Here is a 24,229-nt window from a genome sequence, read left to right on the forward strand (position 1 = left end):
TTATATGCAGATATCAGTATGTTGTAACCCCTCATACATGCTGAGATGTGTACAGTCACATTCCATTACTGGAGGTGCTTACTGTACAAAAGAGAGGACGTTACTCTGTTTTAATGTTTCATGTCTGAATGTTGCTACTGTACTTATTTTTATGTAAGCAATCTATCCATGCAATGATCTGACTTAATTATGTTAATTTTAGTTATTTTGAATAGTTACAGAATGCAGTCAGTCACATTATAGCCCCTCACTGTTTTGTGTTGCAGGATCTATGTCAAGCTTTTTCCTTTTCATTGCATTCATGCTTGCAAGAATCCTCCACTGCCTCTCCAGGGATATCTCCTCAAGCTGCTGTTTTCTTCCTGAACAAGGCTTCCTCGTGGTCTGGCCAAGAGACGAGGAACAGCAGCGTGGACAGCAGTCATACTGTAGAGAGCCTTTCCAGAGACTCTTCTCATCATACTGCTGAGAGTAATGCTTTGGTTTTGTCAAGTAATCCACAGGAGGATCATAGACCTTACTTTAAGTCATCTCTCAGGCAGTCTCTCCAATCCAAGACGGGGCAAGCTCTAATGAACTCTCGTACTAAACTCGATCCAACCAATGAGCCACTTCCCACATTGGTCTTCACGCATGGCACCACTGTCAGGCCTCCCACATTGCCCCCTCTCCCTCCTATATCGCCAACAAGCAGTGACGCCTCACCAGTGAATGCAGACACCACTACAACTTTTCGATCCTTAACACAAAAATCAAAAACACAAACTCTGTACTCAAAAAAAATCTTAATCAAAGAGGCAGATTCCAGTTCTTCAGCAATGGTAGAGTTGCCTGTTATCACCAGTCCAGTAATCCACTCTACGCATCATAGACTTAAGACTCGAGATTTGCATGATAAGGAAGAACAGAATTTGTCTACAAACATAGAGCAGTTTATTGTTCATCCAGTGCCTCTTGGCTCAGATGATGTGCAACATGAGCATGAAAAGTTTGATAATACAACAAACCTTAATGCTAGCCACAGTGCAGCCTTACTACAAGACCAGCTTTTAACATCTTTAGTCAAACTTGTCAACAATGCTTCATCTTTATCAACTGAGCAGGCAGACAGCTCGGTATTAACACAAATCTCTGAAAGTTCTCATTTGAATGCTGAAAATTCAGCCTCTCTTTCTTTTTCGACTTCATTTCTGCCCAATTCTTCCATCAGCCCACCTTCATTTTCATATAAAAGACGTAGACCGCCATCAGGTGTGGCTAAATATAGAAGATTGATGAACCTTCACAGACCTGAAGCAGTGAAGAATCATGAATTAGAGTTCATTAACACAACTACAAGATATCCTCCCCGCATTCCAGTGACTGGAGGCAGTACTACAGTGGCCAATGATGAGAGAGAAAAGCACATTACTTTGGAAACTGATCACCCTCATTCATTAGGTTCTTCACGAAACATGACATTGTTACCAAGACGCCGACCTCGCATCAGACACTCGTGGAGACATTTCCATCCACGATCTGGCCGACAAAGGTCCAGGTGGCAAACCAAGCCAAATTTTGTGAGCCAAGAATCCTTTAGGAGAAATTCTCAGAATATGACAATCACAACTGGTAAAGATGAAAGATTTGTGAAAGAAAGGCCAAATCACAGACCAAAGTGGCCTGTTAGAAGACGCCCTTTGCCCGAGGCCCACTGGTCTAATTCAACAGAAACGCCTGTAGAAGAAGATGAGGCACACTTGCAATACCAACATGGTAATGAATCAGAATATGCAAATGGAACCTCTGAAAGTGCAATTGTAGAACCAAAATTGAAACAAGAAATAGAACACCTAAAAACTGCATCAAATGAATCTATGAAAGTTGCCAGCCACCCAGAAGTTTTGAAGTCTGCCAGCCACCCAAAGCCTGGGACTAGGGATTTTAGCACAAATGGCACAATTTTCTTTAGGCAAGCTGGAAACGGGATTAATTCCAACAAGTTCCCACGAAAACTTGGAAAAAGAGGACCCTATCAGAACAGAAGGCCACTTCAAAACAGACAGTGGCATTCAAGATTCCTAAGAAGAAGAAAAAATGGCAGAGGAAAAACTCCAAGCCGACAGAGAGAAGAAATATCCTCCGATAGCATAGGTATCCCTGAGGAAGCCCACATGGATAAGATAAATACACATCAACCTCACAATGGAGCAGAACAGGTAACAAGTCGTACTATATCCACAACTGAATTCCAAGAAGAATCTGTCCAAACAAATTTTTCTGTTATCTTGCCAACTTCTGAATCAAATAAAAATAGTTCTAAAACAAGAATGAGTGAATCTCCAGATGGTCCTGTGACCATCACAGAGTCACCAAGTTATGGTCATGTCACCACCATAACACAATCGACAAGCGAGGGTTATACGACTCCAAACATTGGCAGTTATTTAGATAAAGCAGAAAAAACGAGAGTGAGAGGTATTGCAGCTGAGGGTGATACAACTATGGTGGAGACAGTCAAGCCGGATAAAGTAACAGAAAATAACAAAAGTATTGTTACTTTTGAAAATAATGATGATAATGATGAGTCTTATGATGAATATCACTACAGTGATCATGATATTGATGGATTTGAGGAACATCATACAGAAAAAAATAGTAATTGTCACACAGCAAAGAAGCAGGGTATAAAACATGACGATTCTAATTTTGTGAATGCAGACAATAGAAGTGTAATATTCGATCCTGCCACACCCAAGGCAAGCCATGAGCATGATAAGTTCAAATTACTTAATATGACACAATTATCTAACACTTCTGGAACCTCTGAACATGACAAAAATGATGTTAAATATTATAAGGGTGGTTACAATTGCAACACGCATGAGGTTCATACATCCGTGTCTAAAACCTCAAACTCTCATGGCACAGATAATGAGAGAGAACTTCATAATATGGATGATAAAATTGTTTTAAGACCAAAACAGTTCACAAGACCTAATGAAGATGACTTTGTAGAGGTGAGAGCTACTGAAGATGGGCTACTAATAGGAAGTGGTGAAAATGGGTCGATAATAGGAAGTGGTGAAAATGAGCTGCTAATAGAAAGTGGTGAAATTAGTGACACACTTCCTACCTCATCAGCCGAGGTGTTTTATTTGTGGTTCCGAAATCGTCTTGAGGAAGAAGTTAAAGAGGCAGTGATCCCTGCCCCAACTCCCGTTCCCTACGTTATCCAGCTCAGAAAGGAACAAGAAACTAAGGACAGGCCATCAGCCAACTTTGACCCCGTAATCTTGGATATTTTGGAATCCGATTTTATTCCATTGGTGAATCCAGGCCCAAGAAATATCGATAATGGTGAGCATCCTGATGATATTAACAGATTGAAAATTGATATGCCAGCAAATGAGTATGTCTCATCACATGCTAAAACTGGTAACACAAAGGACGAAGCTCACCTTCAGACTCTAAAGGATTTGACTCCTCATACCACAAGCTCTGAAAAGTCTAAACAAACAATGCAGGTTGGGCAGCCAGATACACTAACAAGCAATAATAGTGAAGATGGTATAAGGAACATGGAAGAAAATTTGACTAGGAAACAAAAGTCAAAACACTCGGAGCATGTGATAAACAGAGAGACTAAAATTAAATCTGAAGAAGGTACGAAAAAGATTCTGGATGAAGCGACTGCGTTTTCATTGAAAGATGCCCTTCGCCTCGAACCCAGCTCCCACATACCTGGAGAAACTATATCACAAAGTCCTGTATTGACCAATGATACTGACACACATACAAACCTTACTACCATTTCTTCAAATACAAAGATTGATGAGTGGATGGAAACTCATAAAGGTCAAACTGCAGGTGAGGTTGCCAGAGCAAAGTTTCCTGCTGTTTTACCAACTCATGTAACAGGAGGCACATCAACCAGGATTATTACAAATTTTACTAGAAGACCAAATAGCACATATAATGAGACCACTGGTGTAATTCAAACCTTTTCCACCCCCGATGATACGCAGACAGCAGCAGGTGCGGGCAGCAGGGACACCGGGCAGCAGCACACTACAGAGGAACAACTACTTCATACTGACGAGAGAAATTTAACTGAAATTTTAGAATCTAACACGAGAGATAAAGCTGCAACTGTTGAAAGCAACCTCACCAGTACTGAGGATGTGCAGGTAGTGAGAGATGACCACCAGGGTGAGTGGGACCAAGTTACTTCTGGCAGCCATCCCAGCTCTGCTGCGACAATCACTTTTTCTCTGTTCAAAATGATAATTTTGTCTGTATTTTGTATGTGGGTTATTTTATGATACTCACTCTTGGCTTCCTAGGAGCTAAATGAGCTAATATAATTGATTTTTGGAGTGTTTAAGTAACTGATATACAGTATCTCTTTTTCAAAGCTAATTTATGAGGTATCATGAAAATGTGACATTTGGCTTGAATACTTACACACATGTTTGTGTAAACAATACCTTCTGATGGAATTTCCTAGTGTTCTCTTATATTGTGAGAAGCCTAAACCAGTATTACCCCCACTGAGAGGCAATTGATAATTGGATTTTGTTACATTGATGGCTGCAACAGTGATAATGGTTATGATAACCATAATGATAATGACCGATGAATATTGGTGGCGATGCAATAATGATGGACATACTGATGGTGATGATATATGAAGACTTTCATCTCACTGAAGATAAATCAAAAGTGACCTCAAGAGTTCCCCAAAATCTCTCTCGGGGGGGATCTTCTGGCTTTCTGGTGCCAGGAATGCACTGCCTCTGAGGTAACTTGAATGAACCTTCCTCTCTCTGCTACCTCCACTGCTACTGATGATGCTGCTGGTGGTGGTGGTGGGTGTTGGTAATGCTGCTTTACTCTGCATCCCTGATATATCTTGCTGCTGCCCATACCTCTGCTGCAACAACAACATGTATTAAACCCCAAATTGAGACTGACAGTAAATGCTTCCATCCCATGCAAAGCTTATTCTGAACTTACATAAACATTGTAAATTTGTGTGTTGTGACAGCTTGGGGTGAGAATGGCAAAAAACATAGCTCTCGTAACTGTGGACAGTTGATAACACCCCGAGCTCAGTGTAGTACTGTATTACTTTTCTAATACAGTAGTGAATTGGGTACATCAGAAAGACGGCCGAAATGCTTACATAAACAAGTTTTAGTCTCGGCTGCAGAAGTGCTTGCATGTGAAAAGTTTTTAATCTGTACCTATATATAATATTTTAAAAACTGCATGATCTTAAAAGGCAATTTAATTCCTGTTTATTGCATGTAAATAAAAAGATTTATTATTTTATAGACTTCCTGTTTACAGGAGGGAAATGGAAGTGGCATTACCACTTGATAAAAATATAATTTTCCCCAGTTCAATGCTGATGTTTACTAATATTATAAGTGCTTGGCCTTTATTAATTATTAACCAAGTCTGACTAACAACTGTGGTGAAAGTAATGACTAATATGAATACTGTGTTACCTTTAGAACTTCAATTTTGTATTTAAAAATTTCTTATTGTAAATGTTTGATGCTCAGGCATGTACTGTGCCTTAAATTTATGTACAGTATGTATATTCAAGTTTGTATGACACTTTTTATTATTTAATTAAAACAAAATCCTTCTATCCACAATTTCAGAACTAAATAGCATGAGAAAACCCAGGTGTAGTAATGAGAATATCATGAGCAGGATGGGGATCGTGCCAACGTCCTCTGTCTCTTCATAAGTATGTCTTGACCCACGGACAATGACACGCTGAAGGTTGTACCTTTAACGTGTTATGATCCAGGGTTCATGTCTGGAGTTACCCAGGATACGGTTTCAATCCCCGTCCTGCTCCAATGATTTTTTCAAATACATCACATTACCAGTACAGTACAGTATTGTGATTTTTTCGTGTGTATGTGAGGTTTAATAATCCTTACATTAACCTTCTCCTTCATTTCAAATTTCACATGGTGTTTGAATGGCAGTGTTCAGCAATCACTTTTTCCTTTGAGGTTTCAAAGTTCATTTTCTTCATGCCTGACTTGGTGTGAAGTTCAAGTCTTGTCTGCCAAGTAATTATTTCACCTCCGTCTTGTAAGTCCATTAACATGCTAGCTCAAAGCTCCTTGTTACTACCTATAGCGCCATTTTGCCATCCATTTTCCTGATCTCCACAAGTGTCTCACTTTTGACAATAGTTTACTGGGGTAAAAATTGCCCATGATTAGGCATTTTCTGGTCACATCTGCAAACAACACACCCTCAATGATTCTTGGCTCCCTTCTAGTAATATCTTGCCATACCAGTATAGGATCACTCGGCATCTTGTCATACCAGTATAGCCACAATGCATCTTCTAACTTCATTATTGTTAAAATTGCAGGGTAAACTGTTTAAGTTTATTCCTGACAATTTAGTCTCTTAAATACGGTACATTTATACCTGAATTCTCCTCCTCTGCCATTTTATTTAGTTTTCTGGTTGTATTATGCTGATGAATTGTGTGAAGACTTTGCAGTTGAGTTTCTTCTTCTTTATCTCCAGCATTAGGTTGTAGAGGGTGTCAACCAAGTGGCATCGAAGGGTGGGAGGTGATGGGTAGGTCTTTACTATTTAATACAGTATATATACAATAGTAATTTTATTCATTATACATGTACAGTACATATAAAAATGTATTGCAGTGGTATATTTGTAGGTAAAGAGGTTGCATATTAAATAAAGCCTCTAATATGGAAAGCATATTAGGCAAGGTACAATGCATTGTGAAAGTACAGATTTTTATTAAATGGCAGTTTCTTGCAAGAGCACTAAGACGCACAGCATGGGTGGTGGGAGGGAGGAGTTGGTAGAAAATGCAACTGGAGGGGAGGAATAGAGGACTGAAAAGGGATGGTAAGTGGGCTTAGAGAGGTGGTTGAAAACAGTGAGAGTTTGGGACAGTAAGGGGATGAGGGAGCAGAAAACAGGTGAGGGAGAAGTGGTTAAGGGTATTAAGCGAGATGACCAGTGTGAAATAAATGCATCTTCCATAAGGAAAGGAAGGCGGCAGTTTTGTCGGGTACAATGATAATAGGTTGAACGAGCAGCTGTTAAGCTCACCGAAGCAGATGACCATTTGGAAGAGGATGAATTTTTCCTGGCAAGTTGACAAGTGTGAGAGAAGAGGTGTGTAAAGGAGATCTCCTTGGGTAAGGATCCTATTAGGCAGGTTTTCCTCTGTAATCCCCTCAGGGTGCATTGAGAAAGTGGTGTGTGAGGGAGGGTGGTAGAGTGGAGGATGCTGCTGTTGCACAATGAGGAAGGCTGCAGTAACTGGCAAGGAAGAGCTTGGGTGGAGCAAAGGTGTATGGGAGGGTTTGAAGAAGTTTGTATTTCTGGCACTTAGGTATCCGATACAAAATTTTGACTTTGCTTTCTCAAATTATAATGGGGCGATGATTTTTTTATTATTATTATTAAACTGCATTTGATGACCCTTCAATGTTATGGAGCTGGCCTTGGCCACTATCTTCTTCCCTGTCTCTTCACACTCAACTTTCTCACTAACAGCAAGTTTATCTTTCTTAATATCTCTCTAGCAAAATTACTAGTCACTGACATTCTTTTCCTTTGATGCCGTCTAATTTTATCATTTTTTTTAATTATTATTATTACCATTAATGTTAGTGTGTTAAGAGCTACTACAAATTCTACTACAGTATTACAGTATTTGTGTTAATAATTCCACAATTACTTTCATAAAACATCTAGCTCTGACGTGATTTTTTTTCCCAGTTCAAGTGTGTGAAATACGCCCCCGGGAGCCGAGTGTGTGAGAACGCTGGATCGTCAGCCATCACCCATTCCCCACTCATCTCCCTGGTGACCTTGCTTCTCTCCTTATGGTGCATTCTTGTCTAGGACCTCCTGCAGCTTGCTCACCATCCCTGCCTAAGACCTTTTGCAAGACCGACGCCAACCTTACCTTTGTCCTACTGCAGGACCGACACCATCCTTGCCTAGGACCTCCTGCAAGACCGACACCATCCTTGCCTAGGACCTCCTGCAAGACCGACACCATCCTTGCTTGGGACCTCCTGCAAGACCGACACCATCCTTGCCTAGGACCTCCTGCAAGACCGACACCATCCTTGCTTGGGACCTCCTGCAAGACCAACACCATCCTTGCTTGGGACCTCCTGCAAGACCGACACCATCCTTGCTTGGGACCTCCTGCAAGACCGACACCATCCTTGATACCTACACACTGAGAAGGAAACTTTACACTGATAATATACAAAGAAAAGATAGGAGTAATGGAGCGAGATATTGTGAGTATATATATATATATATATATATATAGAGCCAAGATAGAAAAAGGTAAAGCAGATCTAAAAATTTAGGAAGAATTATGTTAGATTGAGGAAAGATTTTAGCTGCTATAGCAAAGTGGGAAATGGCTGAAGAACCAGTTTACACAAATAAAAGAAATGACAGATGTTAAGGAAATAAAGTAACTCTAGCAGTGCAAAATATACTTTCAACTGAATAAGTTACTTTAGTTTCACAAAGTGGTTCAAAAGTAAGGTTCAACAAGTCTTAAATCCAAATAGATGAAAAAAGAATGGAGGCACAATACATAGACTGTAATGTAAGAACTGTGTAATGTAAGAACTGTCAGAACATTCACCAGTGTTTACTAGTACACACCCACTAGTGACATGTAAAATAATATTAACCACTTGTAAAACATCATTCACATTCTGGGTTATGCAAATTTTTGTCATTTTGCATAATTCATAATAAGGTAATCAAAATTATTTAAATTTCTCCAGAAGAGGTACAATTTAAATCTGGATCCTGTTCCCTGCATTGCGTCCCCAAGACCATGTATATAACATTAAATTTCATTATTCAGAATTAAATAAACATTCAATTTGTTTTTTGTGTTGACCAGAGAATAAAGTGTTGGCCAGAGAGCAACACCATATGTGTATATGTATGTGTGTGAACACATGGTGTGTGCACGTAGGCCTTGGTTGTGTTTACCTGCCTGTGTGCAAGTGTGAATGTTTGACTATTAAAAGCCAAACCTTAGCTATTAACAAAGATAACACCAATAGCAATCTTGTTCTCTACAACAGCTTTCACTCTTCTCCAGATACAAGCTATTATTTTGTCAAAATTTATTTAAATACATCCAATTTGTTATTAAATTGATCTCTGAATTGTATGATGCATCAAATATATTATTATTGTGAATGAGTTGGATAAATATCTAGCAAGTATGTGACAGTAGCAATATTGCTTCAGAATTACCCCTGCCATCCATGCTTGGATGCCTTCAGTACTGTAACAAACTCATGCCCTTAACTCAAAGTTTGCTTAGTTTTTTAAATTAAAACCAGTTTATTTAAATTAAATTTTAAATTAAAACTATTTGAGTCTAGCAGAGTTCCATGCTACTGTTGTACATATCTCATATTTGGTGCTTTTACCACATCCTGGTTCCATTTCATTCCTAAGTTCTGTAGTTGCATTCCACGTCTTTGGTTCTAGGTTTCATGGTTGTGTCTGCCCTATAGTTCTCTGGCTCATGGTTATAATCCATATGGTTTTGTATCTCATGCTTGTAAACCTCATAGCTCAAACATTGCTCGACTAAGCACAGTGTATCCACCATATATTACTTCAAGAGGCTTTCATACATTTCCACATCTTTGACCATAAAATGTATTAAGCATCAGGTTGCGTCTTGCTCAAGTACTCCACCTACATGATTGTGTTACTACCTAATGTCAAATGGCAGAAGTAAAATACACAGATTTAAACTTTTCGTAAAATGTACATACTATATGAATCCAATGTACATATACACAACTGACAAGCCAGTTGTATATATACCATTTTGAAAATCAATGTATAAATACAAGAACAACTATGAAATGAGGTCCAAACCACACATCAGAAAATTAAAAAGAAAAAACTGACATTTTGGTCCATCCTGGAACATTATCATAACTTCACAATGGTGTTGTGAAGCCGGTCGGCCGAGCGGACAGCACACTAGACTTGTGATCCTGTGGTCCTGGGTTCGATCCCAGGCGCCGGCGAGAAACAATGGGCAGAGTTTCTTTCACCCTATGCCCCTGTTACCTAGCAGTAAAATAGGTACCTGGGTGTTAGTCAGCTGTCACGGGCTGCTTCCTGGGGGTGGAGGCCTGGTCGAGGACCAGGCCACAGGGACACTAAAAAGCCCCGAAATCATCTCAAGATGGTTTCGGTCCACAATGGACCGAAACATCACTATTTCTTTATTTTCTGATGTGTGGTTTGGACATTATCTTCAGCCATGTTATTGTAACTCATCTGCTACTATGAAATATGTGTGCAGATATAATTTTAAACCTTTTAATAATCATGCAACATAAAATGTTGTATAATGATATAGAACTTCTAAACCATTGTGTGGATATATGCCTCCAGTTCAGTACAGTATATAGGTATATAACCTTTAAAACTGACAAATGTATAGATGATAGTTGAACATTATAAATTTATATAATTAGTAAGTATTGTATAAGCTAAGCAAAACTATATAACTTTGTTGACTACAGTATATTTGCTAACTTGTTAAGCTTAGCAAGGATGACAGTTTATATATATGCCTAATGATGCAACATCTCTTAATCTCTTGTTACCCTTCTCACACAACAAAAAATGTTGATTTAATATGCTAATCCTAATTGGTTTTATGAATAACATTTTATGATTTTTGTTTTGGGAGCAGTAGGTCACTTTCCTTAAGGTTTTGTTACAGGTTGTTGAACTTCTCACATCCTCTACATTTACCTGTTGTCACTTGTGATGGTTTTCTTTAGACCATTAAGAGGGTCTTCCCAATTTTGTCGGAAACACAAAATTGGTATTTGTGTGAATGGTGCCTATGCTGTGTGGATGGTGCCAATATTGTGTACTGGCACTTGTATTGCATAAATGGTAGCTCTGCTGTATAGGAAATGCCACCATTTTCTAATGGTTGTGATGCTGTGTACTGGAACCTTCATTATGTAGATGGTGCCCTTATTTTGCAATGGTACCTTCATTATGTCCGTGATACTCTCCGTGTGTAGCAGTTGCCTCCTGTTATATGGTACCTCTGTTGTATGGACGATGCCCTGCACTGTGTACTAGTACCTCTGTTGTGTGCCTGTTGCCTCTGTTGCCTGTTGCTGTGACTATTTACAGCAAATCCTGTTTTGCTCAGCTTAGACCAGTTTCAGAATGTGGGATCTCACCACAAGTTGTGTAGGAATCCAATAGACTGTACATTTTAGGGTAAATATGGTAATGTAAACAAAAAAAATTAAAAAAGTGTGAAAGCAGTCACTAAGGTGCTCTAGTGTGATTATCGGGAGTTCTTTAGAATGAACTTTAACATTACAGTTTGCAACCCTATGATTATGTTATTACACCTAATACTATATTTAATGTTGAACCACAGAAATCTTCAGTTTTAATGCATTTTATTTTTAACTATATAGTAAATATATTACAATATTTTTTTACAATATTTTAGGGTTTCTGTCATCACTTCGTTGTATACCGTGGAAGCTGTAGATAAAACCTACACATGTTTAATACGCTTCATAGCTAATATTACATTTTCCTTTAATATTTATGCTGTAAATATGTACAGATAACTCATTTTATCTAGAATGTTAAAAATACTTTTATGTGAAAAAGAATAAATTGTGTTTAATAAGGCTGTCTTTCTATTGTCTGCAGTTATCAAAGTTTGATTTTCACATTAAGTAAAACAAAGGATATAATTGACTGGCATTACACCAGAAGTAAATGAATGAGTCACCACAATACAAATTTGAAACAAAAATCTTACCTAATAAAATTGTTTACTTCTCTGGAAACAATAGCCACCAGTACACAGACCCAAAGATTCACAACTGAAGTGAAGTACGTGAACGTCTTCTGGTAAAGTACCACACATGAAACACTCGTCTGAAAACAAGCAGGACATTTTTTTTGTTTTTGGCAAAATTTTGCATTGAAATAACACAATGGCCACAACATACAGCAAAGAGCTGTCCTAACTGGAAAAAAGTATGACAAAGAACATGACCACAGTCCACAAATAACCATTTTGGAGGTAATGCTATATGTAATGAACATCACTGATACCAAGGAAAACATCTCAAACCATTATTGTCAAAATTATCCCCGCTCCAAATCACCAAATTTGTGGATGATGCAAACGGCTATAAAAAGGTGAAAGTGAAGTTGACGCTGTGTGGTACAACCTCCAATATATGTTAAATTTATCAGAGAACAGGCGAGTGCTATTGTCTAAAAATGAAAAATCTTACTTGCTGGGACATAGTACATACATGCAACTTACCTACATTTTGGCATTTGTAGAGTAGTGGTCAATGCAGTCAGATCACAGCCATAATGTACTTTAGTTCAGTTCCTGAGGTGGGACAAAAGTGTTTTGGTAACATTTCATTTCACTTGATGCCTCTCTCTGCCTAGCAGTAAACAGGTACAGTACCTGGAAATTTTACAACTATTTTGAGTTGCATCCTGGGTAAGGTTACATAATGTATTCTATCGTGCACACTACTCTAGCCATCAAAAATACTGTACAGTATATTCATTTTTACACTTTTTCAGTGCCATCTATAAACATAATACACTTTAACTTAATTTCTTCACCAGTTATTTACCCGAGGATCACCATCTCTAGTGACCTCGATGGGGACAGAAGCCGGTGGGTTGTCAAAGGTCCCCTAATTATGCGTAGGGATTTTTTCTGGCTCTATTTTAAACTTGGTAATGTCTTGGCATTTATGGTTTCAGCAGGTAGGTGGTTCCAGAAGTGAAGAAGCATCTCCTGTTTTGTCCTATATTGTGGCTTGTTGAGCTTGAAACCGTTGACCCTTGTATGCATTACATGTGCCCTTTGAAAAGAAGTGAAACTGGTTTCATATGCATTAATGATGTAGTATATTGAATTATTAATGTTTACAGCTTGTCCATAATCAGCATATAAAAAAGAACATTTGTAAATTTGTAAAGAAACTGATAGTTTTGTGATTTTTAGCAAAAGAACAAATAATTTTCTCTATTATTTCAAACAAAATTTTGCCAGATGTACTAGTCTATATTCTGATTAGGGATAATTGATCAGAAAATACAACATTAATAATTCTAGATATAACCTCGTTACTGTAATAGGCATCATGATTTCCTAATGTTTGGAACAGAAGCCAGTTGGGCTTATTGACGTCCCACCAGGCCAACACAATTCACAACAGTTACTTAACTCCAGGGTTCTTATTTCCTGCTGGGTGAACAGAAGCATCAGGAGCAAGGAGACTTCTTGTCCTCCATGGAAATTGAACCAGTGGCCTGGTTGTGAGCTGGAATTATTATTAGCTCTAACCACAGTTTATGTACTGTATTTAAAATGCATTGTAATGAAATATGTAATCCAATTCTAATAATAACGATAAGAAATATAAAAAATGTTGGTTAGGAAATTAAAGTGGTACTGTACCTCCACTTACGAATTTAATCCGTTCCCAGAGATGGGTCGTAACTCTAAACTAATTTTCCCATAAGAAATAATGTAAATTGAATTGATCTGTTCCACACCCCCAAAAAATATTAACTTAAAAATACATTTAATACTGAGTACCACTTTTTGTGCTAGCTACAATACAGCATGTATATCTTACCTTTATTGAGGACTCTTGTTGGCTTATGGAAGACGATGAGAGGAGGAGGAGGAGGAAAGGTGTTACTGTTTGGAAGGGGAGTTCCCATCCATTATAACAACAGGCAGTGATGACTTCTCTGGGGTACTCACTCTCCTATGTTTTGCCTGCATTCCACTAGGACCTGATTGTGGCTCACTGCTTGCCTGTCTTACTAAGAATCTGTCCTAAAGGCACTTGTTTTCCCTACGTTTTAACACATGTCTGTAGTAAGACATCACATTCATTCACTATGATCTCTTGTTTTTCTTCTATGATCATCCTCACATGTGTTTTCTTAGGTTGAACCTAACTACCGACTTTCTTAGGACCCATGGCATGATATATAATTACTTTTATGTTCAAAAAACAAAAAAGCACAAAATCAACAAAATTCTTTACAAGCGTGATTGTCACTAAGTGGGTGGCTCTGGTAAACTGAGGCGGGGGTTGCCCATGCCACTAGAAACCACGAGCTCAGTCGACCCATATGTGTATCAACAAAGTCAGCTAGCTGAGGCAACGGTCTTAAGTAGAGTTGCATTTTTCAATGAAACTGGGCTCATAACTCGAGAAAAGTTGAGAGTAGGAGCAGTCGTAAGTCAAGGTGCCACTGTATTATAACGAATTCGGTCACACACACATGCTCACAACCTTCACATTACAGAACTGTATGTGAAAAGTCATTAAAGATGAAATTACAAGAAATGGAAAGCCGACAAATAAAATTCAGATTCACTTGAATCAATGTTTATTTACAAATAATGCACAAATGATTATTCTGGCATTTAAAGACAAAATAAGGATATTAGCACGTGGAGTGCTGAATTTTTGTTTTCATAGTTGGTCCATAAGTTATATTATCTTGCTGCTGTTAGTATTATGTGAACATATGGGATTATATTGTAGGAGTCCAACAGAAGGCACTTCTACAATACATGGGACAACTAGTGTATAATTTACTACTGTAGAATACATGCTAAATCAAAACAAATAACCAAATGGGATATCTATGATAATCACTCATAAAATAAATGATTCTTTTGTGAAATGCTAAAGGCTGTCTTATAAATACAAACATGCTAAACTCTATAGTAATATACTGTACATAGTTTTATTTAATTATAACCATTAAATCAACTTATTGGTAGAACAGTAATTTTTACTAGACATTCAACAAATGCTTTTCAAGTTAAAAATTATATTTACACAAATTACAAATAATTAAATATCACTCACTTAACAATACAAAACAAAAAAGATTTCATCAGTTCTCAATTATATAACTACATTAGAAAAGACAAAAATAACTGAATGTTATAAACATCAAACTATAAACTATACAATGTATTCATTACTGTTTAATTTTGTCTTTTACAATACCATTACTTGCAATAATTACAGTGAAATAAATATAATGGTTTGGTAATTTCTAAATGGGCATTGCAGTACAGTACAGTACTCTGTTTTATCTCCCCAAATCGAAGAGTCGCTTTAATATAGGACGATTAAGCAGCACCTTTATGACTGCTAACAGTAGTCAACAAAACAATTTATAACTTATGATAAATAAAAATACTACAGTGTGTTCAAAAAAGAAACAAACCATGGACTGTTCAAATTCATTCATTGTGCTTTTATAAGTTTGATCACTAATGTAGCTTTCAACAAGGAAGATTTTTTCTTGAAGTGTTAACCTCATTTTTTAACACAAGGGTTTCTGAAAAAATCATACAAGCTACAATAGTACTGTACAGTATATATCTTACTGTGTATTAATTTTCTTTTTTAAACCCTGTAGTATACATAATACAGAAAAACACAGTTGTAGAAGGTCACAGAATGACTTGAGAATGTTAGAAAATCACACACATACAGCTAAATCATTTGACTAAATCCTTGATTACCATTCTTTATTACAAAGAAAAGGAACAGTCACATGCCAAACAATCCAAGATGTGAGACAGTTCATAACTGTAAAATGGCAGCATAGAAATTTTGTGTAAATAAACTTGACACAGCAAGATTGTGCTTTATATCACAGTATTGATACACCATACAACCTTGATATACCACACCACAGCCTTGGCATATTCCAGAGATTTTATACATCGTACAACACCACAACCTTGATATACCAGACTGCATCCTCGATACATTAAACCACATCCTTTATTTACTACACCAGTTTTGATATACAATGCCATAGCCTCGAGATACCTCACCACAGTCTAGATCAATCACACCTCGGTAGGTACTGACGGCACACCCTAGTCGATCTCTGAACATCATACAACACTCGAGTGCAATTGTCCACTAAATTATAAACTAGGAAGAAAAGTATAGACCAAAGATATCTTTCTGGTTTAAATTTAAATATGTTTTATCACTTTATTTTGTTATAAATAATTATCTAGTCTGAGCACTTTAATAATGGCTGCACTGTTGGAATTTAATCATTTTCTTGTCATTCTGTCCTTCCCCTTCCCCTTAAAAAAAAATGAGCATGACATTTGAGTTATCAGATTTATTCCCAGCAGAGTGATAGCACCGAATTCACTCATCCGATACTCTGATCATCTTTAGTCAGTCAAGTAACACTGACAGTATAAGAAAGGAAAGTGGCACTAGACATTAATCGCTATTATTCGTTGTCGATATGAAATATGAATGAACTATGGTGGATATTGAATATTATATACAAAACAATACTTTTAACGATATGTGTGATAAGCAAAACATTCCGAACAATAAATATGTTAGCTTCGCACCCGACACTGAAACTTGATACTGTATAAAAGAGCCGAGTTTATCAGTACCACAGGAACATATCCAATCAATTCCTGGTTAAATGTGAGGGGGACTATTAGTTGGTTTTATGCACTCAACAATCAGTGTAACACGAGTTTGTAAGATAAGGTAAAAATCACTTTTAGATATACTGTACAGTGTACAGTAGCTTTAATCTGGCTATAAAATGATTAAGCCAAGGTCCCACAAGTCTTGTCATAAGAATGGATATCAAATTATATTACATTAAATACTATCCAGTCTCAATAAAACTTCTCATTTTACTATGTACAGTATATTTATATTGAGGAATCATTCCCAAGATACTGAACTTCTATCCCTGCTCTGACCACTGAAGACTGGCCATCAGATAAGGCAAATAAAATTTTGTACAAAATTTTTGGTCCGGCACTACATTACCCACATAAAACCAGATGTGCACTCTACCATTTGGGGGAAAAAAAAACAAAATATATATATAACATGAATTTCACGAGAGGTACTTCATAACTAAAAGATAATTACACATCTATTATAATTCAATACTGAAATGCAAAATAAGCACACATGCATATTATCATACTTATGTACAGTAACTGTTTTACTGTTTATAAATATCAACTACCCGCTACTAGCAACTATCTAAAAACTTTTATCTACAACATCATTCGTCCATTTAACAAAAACAATCTACTGTACCTACATTTTTTCCTGAAGCACGAAGGTGTTAAAGCTGCCTTTCGACTGCTGAGTATTGGACAATATCTCCTTTCTTTAGTACCTGAGGACAACACTGGCACCGCACACACGTTGATAACATTTAAACCACTGAAATTTAAAACAACTTCTTGCCTTTCATGTTTTGCTTTAGAATATGAAGTACCTGTGATATAAGTATAAGTTTGTCAGTCCATACTATGGTCAACAGTCTTGAGAATTTATTGTACTAACACCTGTCACCATTAAAACCAAATGCTAGATAATGTTGACACACTCAAGTGTACTGTGGCTCATTAACTGCATTAAAATACACTATACAAAAAATTAAAATACAGCCTGCTACCTGCAAGATCAAGCTATGGGAAGTTACACATGACCATTATGCAAATAAATCCACTTTAAAGCATTCCAATATAAGCAGTGTCTATTGAAATTTATTCAAAACATGCATACCTTAATGTATAGAAATCAAAACAACACTGTTAATGGGCATATGATATTCACAAAGTCCACCTGAACACCATGTATGAATTCCTTGCTGGCACGCACGCGCGCACACACCCACACACCTCTCACTCATCCCAACATAAAACAGAAAATGTTGCCCTATTACCCTAGAAGGAATGAATGAGTATATAGGGGAACTGAGCAAACTAGAAATTGTCATTCGGGGTCTATCTGTCATGTTATCCCCTCCTTAATCGATCATGAGCTTCTCATAAAAGGAGTTCAGTCATACCCCCATAACAGAAGCAATCACCCCCCCCCCCCCATCAGGAGGAGGAGTTCATGACCACCCTTTAACCCCTTAACACTTGTATAGTCTTCTCCATGGCCACACATCAGTACAGAACCATCCCATATACAATGTGCACGATTTAAGGGTTAAACATTCTGTTCAATAAGTGGTATCTGCCAATACGTAAACATTTTTGCCTAGAAACATTTTACGTTTATTTCTAGGTTGACAATTCAAAATATGTGTAAAAATATTCTGAAATTAATGATCTAGAGAATAGATGCCAAAAATTTGGCAAGCGCATTATTTTTGAATTATGCATGGCATAGACTATAAACACATTTATAAACATTCAAATGTTCCTTACATATAAGTATAAATAAATTTTTTAAAAGTAATTGTGCACACAGATTTGCTTTATATCACTGAAGAAAAAAACAAATGGTGGAATATTTTCTCGAGTCATTTGCAAAGAGAATGGAAATTTATAGGATAACGATAGGGGAGGGGGGGCCATGGCATACAGTATACTTACTGTACTGTACTGACAAAGTTCAGTCATTTTGCCGTAGTAAATCCACGAATAGTCATACATAAGTATTTTCTTTCTGCACATAAATGGAATGATTCCTCATTCATAATATTAAAAAATCAAGGCTGACCACTGAAATGGATTTTGGAAGTGCTCAGTGATGGACTGAGCACTTCCATTGATGACAAAATTATTTTTATCTCAATGAGCTCAATTTGATGTGGTTATGGCCCGCCGCCGCTTCCTGCTCTCATTGCATCATTCCTGCTTTCTCGAGTTCCATGATCAAGGTACTCAGGATCTGAATCTTCAAGCAAAGCACTAATCTTAGGTGGATTCAAACCTTCTTGAAAAATTGATTGCCCTCGTTAACTATGGCATTTTCTCAAACTAGTACCCTTGATTCTCTTACGTGTTTTAACTAATTTTCGACTTTCCTGATCCATTAGGATTTATTTACAATCGCAAATAATTCCAGGACAAAATATTATGCAAGAGATGGGAAAAAAATCACTTGACAACACGGGACTGAACATAAAAAACCATAGGCCTTGGGTGGGTAGCTTGTTGTGAAATGTGGTTAACCAAGGTGAGCTCAGATACCTGATATAGTAACATTGCTCTGCTTACCCTGTGGCCCTGTATTTTAAACAAATTTGCATTGTACTGGCACAAAAACAGCAGCTAAGAAAGCAAAGTTAGCAAAATTTTAGATCAGGCGACACTAAAACGCGTCATCAGACTAATTACCGTTCAGTGGCAATAAACTGTGTCCTTGGACAGCTATAATAGTACGGGTACCTAAACAGTAAATTTTTAAATACTGTACAATATACTAAAATATATATATATATATATTTTTGCTAATCAGCAAAATAGCACTATTGTGTTGTGATGAGAGTGGCGGTGTTTGCTAAATATAACAAACATAAGCAAAGAATTGGCCCGAGAAGATACACACATCTTGGATATTAGACGACATCAGCAACCAACTCGTCAAAGACATGTAAAACACTATGGACAACCTTTAATGAACTAGATGTTGAATTATGCAGGCTCAATATATATATATACATTTTAATGAATATGATGCTTGAGTGCTATTAAGTTAACAGGCATTTTATCAACACATCTGAAATTAACACTCAAACATATTACCTTGCATTCATTTTTTTAACACTAGAACAAGTTAAAACTACAGTATTTAGTTTTTGTTCATTATTATGTAAAAACTTTTATACAATACAATATTATGCTAATGTATAACCCTAAAAAAAAAAATGATTATTCAATTCTATACTTCTTGGTGCGATTAGGCTTTTTGCTGGCTGTGAAAGCGATGATGGTAATGATCTGACCACACAGGTAGGCTACCAGGATGAAGATAGCAGGGTAGAAGGCATCTGGGAGACCTGCTTCTGGTAGACCCATGTAGCGAAGAGCCTGAGTCCCTGTCACAACCCCACACGGTGCCTAGGAAAAATATACACCCATAACTTAATTCATTTACTGTACTGTTTACATCCTTCTACAACTATCCAAACTAGGGACAAAAGGTCAACCTATTTCCAATGTACATTATATACACTATTGTATTCATATTGCCATCTTCCTCCATCTTTGAGGTCAAATGTTTTATGTCAAGAGTGGGACCATTTTCATACATAAATATTTGCTATTCTGATAATGGATTCACTATTGATAATTTTCCCAGCTTGGTGCCTGCTTTTGATAGTTACTTGCCACTGACAACAAAATATAAATTTCCATATTCAAAAATAAAAAATGCTTCAAAATCTGTAGGCATACTCTCTCAAACTCAATAATTTAACTTTGGTCTCCTTGATTACATTATTATTCACTCTTCTATCCATCTCAGCAGTATTTGCACCCGAGATTCCAACTCAAAATTATGTCAAGAACATATTACTGTACTCAAAATACATCACCCAGTTAGAAGAAACTCCAATCTTAGATAACATTTAGCATGCCTATTTAAATTCTTGAACTTGCTAAATATAAAACAGTACACTCAAGTGTACTCTATATCCATAAAACTCTCAAGTGCAATTCTAATCCCTGACCTCAAATGCTTCTCAGAGGGCTGCAACACAACCCATCGACATCACACTAAAAACACGTATCCATTCGATATTTTAAGATTAGATTAGATTTAGATTTTGTATTCAGGTAAAGGTACATACTGTACATTGAGTTACATACATAATGTTGGATTTAAAGATAGAGAGAGTACATTCAATACCTAAAGCCACTAGTATGCATAGCTTTTCGGGCAAAGTTAAGGGCTTAATTAAGATAACTACAGTACGCAAAGAGAATGCCTTCAGATAGGCAGTATTAAGAGATTAAAACACTGACTTGATCATTCTGTAATAAATACCAAATATCATCCAAAAGCCTCCAAGTTTATAGATGCTAATAATACATCCTTTATTTAATCTATAAATCCAAAGCATAAGACATCTCCATCAAATATTTCCGTCAAGAAACCCTGACAAAGACCTTACCTTTCTCTGGATGGCTGAAAGGGTGTCTTGCAGGACAGGGTTACGGTCGCACAGAAACTCATTGGTGTTGTCAAACTCATAACGGTTGACTTCATGTAGGACCCAGCGAGCAGGTGACCACCACAGTGTTGGCCATGTCCACGCTGACAAGTCCTGCATCCACATAACACTTAGTTCAATGCATTAACATTTGATATTATGCAGCCTAAATTATTCTTTTATCCAATGAATATCCTCCAAGGGTAAAAAATGTACAATATTCATCTTAAGAAACTGTGTACAAGTTGATGCTCTCATCTTTAAAATGCTGGGATCAATAAGGCATATGTGAAATTAGATAATCTGGTAAGAGTAAATGGAACTCCTGTGAGAAGGAAAGGGGATTTCTTTAAGAGGGGAAGATGGATTTAAGATGAGGGATTTCTGTGATAAAGAAAGACCAATTCCTGTAACAAACAAAGGATTTTTTTGGAAAGCTTAAATGTATTCATTCCTATGAACCAGTGGATGAGAACTCACCAGAGGGTGAATGGTGAAGCCAGCACCCACAACAGCCAGCGTCAAGACGAAGCCTGTGGCCATAGCGGCCGTGTGGCGGGAATCGAATACACAAATGGCAGCAATGGCGATGGCACGGATGGCAAACAAGTAGAGAAGCATGTAGCCCAGGTAGTAGTAGAACTGGTCGGCAGTGGGAAAGCCAGCCATTGTGTAGGCAGGTAGAGTGTAGGCCAAGAAAGTACCACCGGCAGCCAGGAAGCTGTAGCAGATCTGTCATGAGATGTAGAGGTGTTAACTATGAGGTGTGACATATAGAGTGCTGAAGTGCAAAGTATAACAGGTGTATGGTGGAATTATGATGCAGGTGGGTTGACTAAATTATCATCCTGGATTCGATTCCAGGGCAAAATACGATGTTTGGGAATGTTTCCTTACACCCGATGCCTTTGTTCATCTAAAAGTAAAAAAGTACCTGGAAAATTTACCTGAGGGCCTTTAATACTCTAGTGGCCTTAACAAAGACTGGAATCCACGGGGATGGGGATGGGAGTGAGGGTGGGTTTGCAGTGGGGGTGTAGGTTTGTGTGGGTGGCTGGATGTGTGAGAGATACCTAGTGGCCTCAAGTGTGACCCAGCGTGGACACCCACCCTTACATGATTTGATCATGTTTACGGTGTTAGTGGGGGGTGGGGTCCTGAGCTGGAGATAGGAGGAGGGTGGGGAAGCATTTACATCCAAGGCCAATTACAACATGGTGGACCACCAATACAGTGCACATGTATTTTTATCTATACTGTATTTATTCATGCAATTATACCACTTCACTTTTCAAAAACCAGTTAGCTTTGACAAGCAGAATTACTCCATCATTCAAGGTAAATAATGTTTTTTTTTATATACTATTTGCCCCCAAAATACTGGTTTTGTGATAATTTTTGGTGGCCTGGGAATGCATCTCCCACTTGTAGCATTGCACCAATGGAAAATCTTGAGCCGCGTTCTGAACAATTGCTTTACAGTCTCAGAACATAACTCATTCATAATTGGGGAACTGCCTGTATCCCAGAACCATGGTGTCTGTCATGAGGCAAGAAAGGGTGTGGATGACAAGAATTGACAATTCTGCAAACAAAACATGACTGACAATTTCATCGAGACATTTAATACACATTGTTATAGATTCCTTGTTTCAGTTGCAGATGCCAGAATAGCATCTTAGGCTGTCATTTGATTCTTCCAGGCCATATTCAGCTGATATTTTTGCTTTATTTTACATTTTTTTATTCTGCTTCAGAATTATAATGCTAGCAATTCTGCCTCTGCTGTTGCCTATTCTTACAAAACATGTACCTAATCTACATTATACAAGTAGATTTGAAATTTATGCTAATATCCACATATACATGCCATGGGGGAAAAAAAAAACACCCTTGGAGAGCATAAATCAGTGATAACATATCCTTAATGTATATACTAGCCATACTCTGCATGTTCATAGCAATACCCCTAAAGTGAATGTCGTAGTCACACATGTGACCCTTATTACCACATACACCCACAAAGTACACCAGTGTTGTGTGCCCACGATTCTCAAGGGCACTTGTTCACTTGTACCCCAATACGGCCACTGAACATGGTTCTATACACACCTATGGTTAACATCCTACCTTAGTAATAATGTATATGGCTCTGGAGTAAAGACCATCATCCACATCTCTGGCCACAGCTGGCTTATCCCGCCATATCTCAGAGATGGCCATAAGGAGGACAGGCCAGAGGGCCAATCCAGCCATAACATAATGGAAGGCTGCACGGTTGTTGACGTTATCCTGGTGTTGCGCTGAACCACTGCGCACGTCCCAGTACACTGCACCCACAACCACCGACATCGTTCCTGCCACTACTGTCATTGCCAACCAGTGCACCATGTTATATGGAAATTGGTAGATCATTGCACGTCTGAAAAAGAATTTGAATACATGTCTTCAAAATATATTAAGTGTATCCACTTTCATCTCATTCACTAGTAACAATGTTAATTATAGATTCAACGAATCAGTCTTGTTAAAAATATGCACAAGTGTAAACACTATAATTTACAGGAATTTTCAAAATGTGTAAAGAACAGTTAGGAATCTTCGAATTTGGTAAGCACCCATCTTAGGATCATGATAAATAGTATCAAATGTGCATGTGTGTGTGTGTGTGTGTGTGTGCAAATTACCTAAGAGTAGTTACAAGATGAAAGCTATGCTCCTAGGGTCCCATCTTCTCTATAATCTTTGTCATATGATGCTCTGAAACTACTGATCACTTTGGCATCCACCCCTTCTCACTTATATGGTTCTGTCTAACTTTATTTGCAAAAAAAGATAACTTTTGTACTGTATATTTTTCCAGCACCTTCATTTCCTTAGCTTGAATCTATATTCTCTTTTTCTTAAGTTGCAAATTTGAAAAATTCCATGCATGTGCACTTGGTGTAACGCCATATAGATGGCTTATAAATTATGTTCAAAGCTCTAGTCTGTGGGAGACAGAGGGAGTTTTGGGTGACTGAGTCGGATGTAAAATCACACCTTGCAGGGTGCCATGTTTTGAGGTCAACATTTAATGATTACGCTAGATACTTCACCTACTAATTACATAAAATGT

The 24,229-nt window shown here is 37.5% G+C and overlaps 2 protein-coding genes across 2 annotated transcripts in view; one reads left to right on the forward strand and one right to left on the reverse strand.

The window, feature by feature from the left end:
• The window catches only part of LOC123753168 (serine-rich adhesin for platelets), a 28,036-nt gene extending 20,119 nt beyond the window's left edge, over positions 1-7,917 (forward strand). The window contains exons 6-7 of the mRNA XM_045735161.2: positions 267-4,783; positions 7,783-7,917. Of these exons, the coding sequence (XP_045591117.2) occupies positions 267-4,304 (4,038 nt within the window). The 3' untranslated portion in view covers positions 4,305-4,783; positions 7,783-7,917. The remainder of the gene's footprint in view (positions 1-266; positions 4,784-7,782) is intronic.
• A 6,580-nt stretch (positions 7,918-14,497) lies between these two features.
• The window catches only part of LOC123753163 (ATP-binding cassette sub-family G member 8), a 100,221-nt gene continuing 90,489 nt past the window's right edge, over positions 14,498-24,229 (reverse strand). Inside the window, 4 exon segments of the mRNA XM_045735155.2 lie at positions 14,498-20,017; positions 21,073-21,225; positions 21,592-21,843; positions 23,242-23,533. Coding sequence (XP_045591111.1) covers positions 19,829-20,017; positions 21,073-21,225; positions 21,592-21,843; positions 23,242-23,533 — 886 coding nt within the window. The 3' untranslated portion in view covers positions 14,498-19,828.

This window comes from Procambarus clarkii, chromosome 67, assembly GCF_040958095.1.
Source record: "Procambarus clarkii isolate CNS0578487 chromosome 67, FALCON_Pclarkii_2.0, whole genome shotgun sequence".
Classification (NCBI taxonomy): Eukaryota; Metazoa; Arthropoda; class Malacostraca; order Decapoda; family Cambaridae; genus Procambarus; species Procambarus clarkii.